At 46.6% G+C, this 7527-nt stretch overlaps 1 protein-coding gene across 2 annotated transcripts; it reads left to right on the top strand.

Moving 5' to 3' along the window:
* The first annotated feature begins 81 nt into the window (after nucleotides 1–81).
* Nucleotides 82–4287, top strand: TMA7 (translation machinery associated 7 homolog). 2 transcript variants are annotated; one of them, XM_081183743.1, is made up of 5 exons: nucleotides 82–237; nucleotides 1619–1674; nucleotides 2032–2119; nucleotides 2495–2551; nucleotides 4097–4287. In XM_081183743.1, exons 1-4 carry the CDS (start codon nucleotides 222–224, stop codon nucleotides 2503–2505), a joined length of 171 nt encoding a protein of 56 aa, XP_081039869.1. In that variant the 5' UTR covers nucleotides 82–221; the 3' UTR covers nucleotides 2506–2551; nucleotides 4097–4287. The 2 variants fall into 2 exon arrangements, with proteins under 2 accessions (XP_081039869.1, XP_081039868.1); XM_081183742.1 differs by lacking the exon at nucleotides 2495–2551.
* The last annotated feature ends 3240 nt before the right edge of the window (nucleotides 4288–7527 follow it).

Here is a 7527-nt window from a genome sequence, read left to right as displayed (position 1 = left end):
CGCTCTAGCCCTTTCCCCCGTCTATCTTCATGGTCTCTCTAGCCCTTTCTGCCTCTATGGCAGAGTGGTGTTTCCGGGCCGTGCGGAAGTGATTTCCTACGTCATACCTGCGACTGCTTGGTGCTGCTCCTTTTCCTTTCCTCCCCGGCGTCAGGGCCTTCGGGTGTCGGAGCGAGCGGAGGGTCGGGGAGCAGCGAGCCAGCAAGCGAGGAGGCGGCATCATGTCGGGACGCGACGGTAATGAATCTCGGTGAAGGGGCAGGGATGGCGGGAAGGCTGCGGGCGGCCGTTGGCAGGGATTTGCTGGTGGGAAGGCAGTGGGAGGGGGCGCCTCATGGGTTGTGGGGCTAAGCGGGGAAAAGGTCCCGCTGGGAGGGACCGCGGCTTCGGGTCCCACGGCCAGCTGCGCGCCTTCTTCAACAACCCGGCCTTAAATAACAGCAGCCACATCTCCTGGGAGCAGAGGGACCCACACGGCAAGGGGATGGTGTTGGGGTCCGCTTATCGGGCCCAAGCTGCCTTGGTCACTGAAAAGCCAATAAATGCCATAGACAGAGGAGATTTCCCACCATCACTCGTTTATTCAGCAGCGTAAAACAGAGCGGAAGGTCCGTATAGTTAAATCCATGGTTTTCCCAGTGGTGATGTATGGAAGTGAGAGCTGGACCATAAAGAAGGCTGATCGCCGAAAAATTGATGCTTTTGAATTATGGTGCTGGAGGAGACTCTTGAGAGTCCCCTGGACTGCAAGAAGATCAAACCTCTCCATTCTGAAGGAAATCAGCCCTGAGTGCTCACTGGAAGGACAGATCCTGAAGCTGAGGCTCCAATACTTTGGCCACCTCATGAGAAGAGAAGACTCCCTGGAAAAGACCCTGATGTTGGGAAAGATGGAGGGCACAAGGAGAAGGGGACGACAGAGGACGAGATGGTTGGACAGTGTTCTCGAAGCTACCAGCATGAGTTTGACCAAACTGCGGGAGGCAGTGGAAGACAGGAGTGCCTGGCGTGATCTGGTCCATGGGGTCATGAAGAGTCGGACACGACTAAGCGACTAAACAACAACAACAACAAAGCAGATCGGGGAAGCCACACTCACCAGTGTGATTGTGAAGCCGCCCCAAACAGCCTTTGTTCATACTTTTTATAGGCATGCCCCTCCCTTTTCCCCTTTCGAGGTTCCTTGCACTGATCGAAACAGGACACCCTGCCTGGAGATCTTGAAGGGGAGAGTTGCCCGGCAGAGGGAGATTTTCCTGAAAATCACCTAGCAACGTTATCAGGTCTTGACATATTTGTGGTTCACCCTCCTAAATTCTAAAGCAGGCAGTTTTTTACAGAAGCAAAATGGCATCAGTTAGGCTAACCAACAAAACAGGACAAGAACAGGCCTCTGGCTTTTCCTGAGACCCCACAATGGCACCTGCAATATCCAAAATCCTAATATTCAAAATACCAGGGCCCCTCTCGCCTCAAGCAAAGAACAGTGGGAGCATGGCATAGGTTATGAAACGGGTTGATTTCTTAAGACGCCACAAGACTCTCTCCTAATTGCCTGCCATTGCCCCCGAGTCTTGTCTCTTATCACCTCTCTCTCTCTCTCTCCCTTCTCCTGCAGGTGGCAAGAAGAAACCTTTGAAACAGCCCAAGAAGCAAGCAAAGGAAATGGATGAGGTGAGAAATGTGTAAGGGGGTGTAGAGTGAAGGAAGGGTGGTGGTACAGTGGCGAAACTGTGATTTAGGAATACGGGGAGAGGAGATGGTTGGTGAGGCAGCATCTTACTATGAGTATTGTGGGCTCCACATAACTGCTCTTCCAATCCCTAATAGCATTATCCGTGGTCACTCCAGAATGAGCCGGCTAGACTACTGTGTGTTTTGTGCCGACAGCTGCTTTTTGAAAGGAGTGCCCTTCTCCCCTTTCGGAAGGAAAGAAGTCAGAGTTCATTTTGACATCGTTCGGTTGTTATTGTGGATTTATAATTCCGGTTCGTTGCTTTTTCACGCTGTTACTTACAAATGTCCCAACAGGAAGACAAAGCGTTCAAGCAAAAACAGAAGGAAGAGCAGAAGAAACTTGAAGAGTTGAAGGCAAAAGCAGCTGGCAAGGGCCCACTTAGTAAGTGGCTTTCTCTAAAACTGTATGCAAATGAAGAATTACCTTGAGCGATATGACTGCTGGGCAGACATAGACACTGGGAGGAGCTCAAGGTTAGGGACATAGGGCTAACGTGCCAAGTCTAACATGGTAGGTTGTTCACTGCTTTTAGAAACTTGTGCTTACACTTGCCTGTTTCCTATTTAATTTTATTCTCTTCCGTGCCCTCCTCCCCAAAATGCCTGAAGGCGCCGTTGATAGTAAATAGCATAACATGTCGCTTGCCTCATAACTCGAGTCTTGGGTATCTCAATTAACAACGGGTCTCATCCAATGCTAGTCCTACTTAGAGTAGAACCACTGAAATTAATGCACACAACTAATTCAAATCAATAGGTCTGTGCTGACTAAGACTAGCATTGGTTTCAGCCAGGATTAGACAAATTCATGGAGGTAAATGGTTGCTAGCAATGTTGGTTATACTTTGTCTCCCTGACCGGAGGCAGGAATGCTTCTGAATACGACCTGCGGGAAACTGCAGGCTGGGAGAGTGCTGTTGAGCTCAGGTCCTGCTTTGTGGGCTTCGAGAGGCAACTGGTTGGCTACTGTGAAGACAGGATGCTGTGCTAGATAGACCATTGGCTTCATCCAGCAGGCTGCTCTCATGTTCTTAATGCGCTTTTTGTGGCAGTGTTCAAACACAAGGACAAGACCACGTGCATATACAATTTGTCTCGCTGCCATTCACCACCTTGTGCCTTACAGTTTGTATCATGCTGACGCTGAATAAATGTGTGGATTTATCGTAGCCTTGGTGGAACCCAGCTGCTGCTCCCACCCCCACCATAGAATACCTTTCCCTTCGCAATAACTATGCTATTAGCCATCGCTGTCGTGTAATTTAAATTTTTTTTAAATAAAATATTTATTAAATTTTCACAAAATATATAAACAAACACAACAATTCAAACAAACACACATACAAGAAAAAACAAGCATAATTTCAAATCCTTATTTTCTTAAAACTTACTTCCCCGACCTCCTCATACCTTCCCTTTCTGCATTCCAATTTCAAATATTCAGTTCAGCAAATCCTCACCCTTACTTTTATATAATTATTAACCTTTCTTTTCTTTTAACTTAATCTTTACAGCTGTAATCCATTTAATTTCTAAAACCGCATCATTCTAACACGCTGTCGTGTAATTTAAACACAGTGTTAAAGACAGTTTAAAATAAACTGCAGATGCTGGAGCGTTAATTGAAACACACTCGGTGACCCATCCCAGCAGATGGAGGCAGGCCACTGAACTGTCCAGAGAGACATCAAGGGCTGCCCAATATACTGTGTGTTGGGGTAGTCTATTATTATTATTATTATTAACATTATTGCTATTTGGTGAATTTATATACCGCCCTATACCTGAAGGTTTCAGGGTGGTTCACAGAACAAAATATAAAACCACAAAATATATTATCAAAATAAAAACAACAACTCAATACCCCCCCCCCAAAAAATCCACATTTTAAAAGGGGACAGGATGTCAATCAAATCAACCTGGTTAAAAAGGGAACTTCCCTGGGGAGAGCATTTCACAGATGGGGAGCCACTGCAGAGAAGGCCCCTTCTTGTGTTGCAACCCTCTGGGCCTCTCAAGGTCTTGCCTTCTGGTTCCAAGTCATGCAGAGTAGTTGGCAAGTCCTGGTTAGATAGATAGGGCTTCAGTTAAATGGAAATGAGACAAGTGCCTTGCAGAGCTCCTAGAATCTTTTCTGGGAGTTCTTGCATACTGGACAGCTACCTGATTGTTCAGAGTTTAGACTGCCTTATGACAGTTTATTTCTATGTACATGCATTGGATGAGGAGAAAAGCAATTTATCCAATGTGGTCCTTAGTAAGTCCAGGATGAGAGATGGACTTCTGGATTTTGCTTCTAGTACCACATGTTAACTTTCTTTCTTTCCTAAGCCTGATAGTAATGTATTTCCTTTTGCAGCTGGAGGTGGGATTAAGAAATCTGGTAAAAAGTAGCAGATTTGATGCGACTACGTGGCAAGAAAAGCATTCATTCTCCCTGGATGCTTGGCACTAGGATGGATTTCCAGGCCGATGTTGTGGGAAACATTAATTTGAGCACCTTTGTACATTTCGTTCAAACAAAATAAATGGCGCTTTTTTTTTGGTTAATGTCCGCTGAGTTTCTTTACTTGTGTCCTTTGGTTCCTGTGGTGGGTGATCAGGAGATAAGGCAGAAGTTCTCCAGATATTAATGGACTACGGCTCTCATCATTCTGCTTCAGAGACCGTGCAGGGTATTTATATTGAGCAGCAGAATAAAGGGATATCTAATGAAGGGGCATGCAAAACAGAAAAAGAGAGGATCTATTAAGGTCCTTAACTGTTTGTTAGAAGTGAGTGAGCTTGCACAAGTCTGGTTGGCTTCTCTGATAACATAAGAACATAGGAAGTTGTGTTATACTCATTGAGACCATTGGCCCATCTACTTCATTACTGTTGACCCTGACAGACGCCCCTAGCTACGGCCCTTCATATCAAGCGAAGCCGCAGCTCTCTAAAGTCTCTGTGAAGATGACCAAGCGCAGGAGAACCAAAGCTGCAGGCTTCATATCCAGCTCCGCAGGCTGCCCGAAAAAGAAAAAAATGGTGACACCGTGGATGTCTTCATCCAGTGAATTTCAGAGAGAAGGTTCTGTCATGGATCAGTGCAAACTGGGCAGGACCACCAACAGGGCCTCCCCCTACCATTTAGAGCAGGCATGGCCAAACTTGGCTCTCTAGCTGTTTTGGGGTTACAGTTCCCATCATACCTGACCACTGGTCCTGTTAGCCAGGGATGGTGGGAGTTGTAGTCCCAAAACAGCTGGAGGGCCAAGTTTGGCCATCACTGATATCAAGGGTCTGAGATGGTTGATATTAGGGGAGACACCGTTTCAGGTCCTCTTCTTCAGCGATCACTCGCAACCGAGTAAGATTGTCTTCCATGAACACAAACAGTGAGTCCGTAAGTGACTGTGGAGGCCAATTCTGGATCCACATATCCTTCCACACAGGGGAGGTAGGATTCCGGGTGGGAGTTGATCATGGTGAGGGTTTGCCAAGCGTTCCTTCCTCTTCGCACGTTTCTCCCTTTTGTCCTGAGTTCGAGCTTACTGTTTCAAGTACTTGAGTCCAAAACCCTTTAGAGTTTTCTCCTCTATTACTAGCACCTTGAATTGGGCCACATAGCTCACTGACCCCATAATTCTGATGGATTCCCTCCATCCCAGCCTGTAGGTCGTATTGCGTTGGTCCCAGCAAATCCCTTCAGGCTGTGAGAGGGCATAACCATCCCAGATCTGTTCAGCGCGACCCCACTCCCCGCTGCATGCCTGTTGTTTGACCTCTGCGTCTTTCCCATCAATGGAGAAGACTACATCGGAGAGCATCTCAGTGGTACAGACGGTGCTAATTTTCCTAGGGAAATGTCTGCAAGTGGTCTTGATGCTTCTGGCCTGCCCAGAAATCCATGCAAACCTCCATAGGGGAGGGCTCAGCCAGGCTAGATGCTCTTTGCCCTTCATCCTACTGTATCTGTACTTTTTATGATGGATGTGCCGTGTTTTAGAAAAACAGGACATACAGCAATCCTACCAGCATGGGCGTAGCCAGTGGCATAGCTACCTGCTCCAGCACCCAGAGCAGCGATCCGCCCACGGGGGCAGGGTGATCCATGCGGGGGGGGGCACCATGGCGATCCACCCAGGGGGCACCACGGCAAGCCACCCACGGAGTCTGCCTAGCGGACGCAAGCCCCATGCTGCCATCCCAGGAGAGAGACGTGGCTTGGACACACTGCAGGCCAGCCCCCACGGTAAGTGCTGCCCCCCGCAGTGTGCCATTTTGTCACCCCCTCAGGGATGACACCCGAGGCGGACCGCACCACCTCCCTTCCTGCGCCTGTCGGCGTAGCCAGGATTTTTATTAGGGGGCAGGCTTTATGGGGGGGGGAGCAGAACCTCAAAATTTGTATTGTTTTTTTTTGTTTTTTTTGTTTTTTTATTTTCAATGCAGAATCATAACAAAAATTACAAACACTGAATCCAAAATACTATACAAAAAAGGAACATACAAAAAAAAAAGGAAAGAAAAAGGAAAACAAAACAAAGGAAACTAAACTAAACATAAACGAAAAAGTACACATCTACAGAAAAAAACCATATCATTATGTACATAAACACGTATTGACTTCCTTTGTTCTAAGACCTCAAAAAATTTACTCTTACTATATTGTTGTGTCTAATTAGATTACCTCCACCTTTGTACTTTTTTTTTTAACACCATTTTTCTTTTTCTTTAACCCTGTAAAGCATCATTCATTACATACCAATATACTTACTCCAGAACAATGTTTTTTCATATACTCTTTAGCACAACCCCATTCTTTTAATAATTTCTGGTCCAATTGTCCCCTTATATATGCTGTGAGTCTTGCCAGATTTATGTATTCACAAAATTTAATTTGCCAAATTTAAATTTGTATTGATTTTGATTGACTGGCTACGCCCATGCCTAACAAAAGCATCACCCACAAGCTAGAGGGAAGCGCAAGTTCCAGGCTCAGGGAGAGGGAGGGGCGGGACTGTGGGTTCGAGGGGGAGGACCAGCAGCGATGGAGCACGAGAGTGGCACGAGTTGGGGGGCGCTGGGCAGGTTCCTCCATTCACCCCCCCCCGGTCAATGCATCTCTGCACTGTGTGGGCCAAAAGAACAGACATATTGTAACAACCAAAAGACTATAGGGGGAGGACTCTGCAGGGGGTTGGACTAGATGACTCGGGGGGTCCCTTCCAATCTATCATACTTCGATTCTGATCTTTATTTTTCCCAGGGGGAGACAGTCAGTTTCTTTCTAGATGAAGTTCATCAAGAATAGTACAGTGATACCTAAGGTTAAGAACTTAATTTGTTCTGGAGGTCCGCTCTTAACCTGAAACAGTTCTTAACCTGAGGTACCACTTTAGCTAATGAGGCCTCCCACTGCCGCTGCGCGATTTCTGTTCTCATCCTGAGGTAAAGTTCTTAACCTGAGGAACTATTTCTGGGTTAGCGGAGTCTGTAACCTGAAGCATCTGTAACCCGAGGTACCACTGTAACATTAAACCTCAAGATAACATTCATTCATTTGTGGCCTCGTTATTTGCCTCCTTTTTTCTGTTTTTCCTTGCTCTCCCAGTACTGGGTAAAATTTGTGTGCGACTGATTTGTATGCTGCATTTTCAGTTGGGTGAGCAGAGGCAGGAGTGCTCTCATATGTGCTCTTCTTGCTAAAAACGCACAGTCCAAATTGAGCCAGAGATGGCTGCAGTGGGTGGATGAGGTTATATTTGGAGCAATGAAAGTCCCTTTTGCCCTTCCGCCTGCCTTTAA

This window comes from Podarcis bocagei (assembly GCF_964188305.1).
Source record: "Podarcis bocagei genome assembly, chromosome: 2".
In the NCBI taxonomy this organism is placed as follows: domain Eukaryota; kingdom Metazoa; phylum Chordata; class Lepidosauria; order Squamata; family Lacertidae; genus Podarcis; species Podarcis bocagei.
The sequence above is the reverse complement of the archived record's forward strand: the minus strand, read 5'-3'. Positions and strand labels throughout refer to the sequence as shown.

What these genes read in the sequence shown, in the direction of transcription:
- TMA7 (XM_081183742.1), top strand. An exon ending in AAGCAAAGGAAATGGATGAG is followed by an intron (nt 1,675 to 2,031) that starts GTGAGAAATGTG and finishes ATGTCCCAACAG; the next exon opens with GAAGACAAAGCGTTCAAGCA. An exon ending in AGCTGGCAAGGGCCCACTTA is followed by an intron (nt 2,120 to 4,096) that starts GTAAGTGGCTTT and finishes TTCCTTTTGCAG; the next exon opens with CTGGAGGTGGGATTAAGAAA.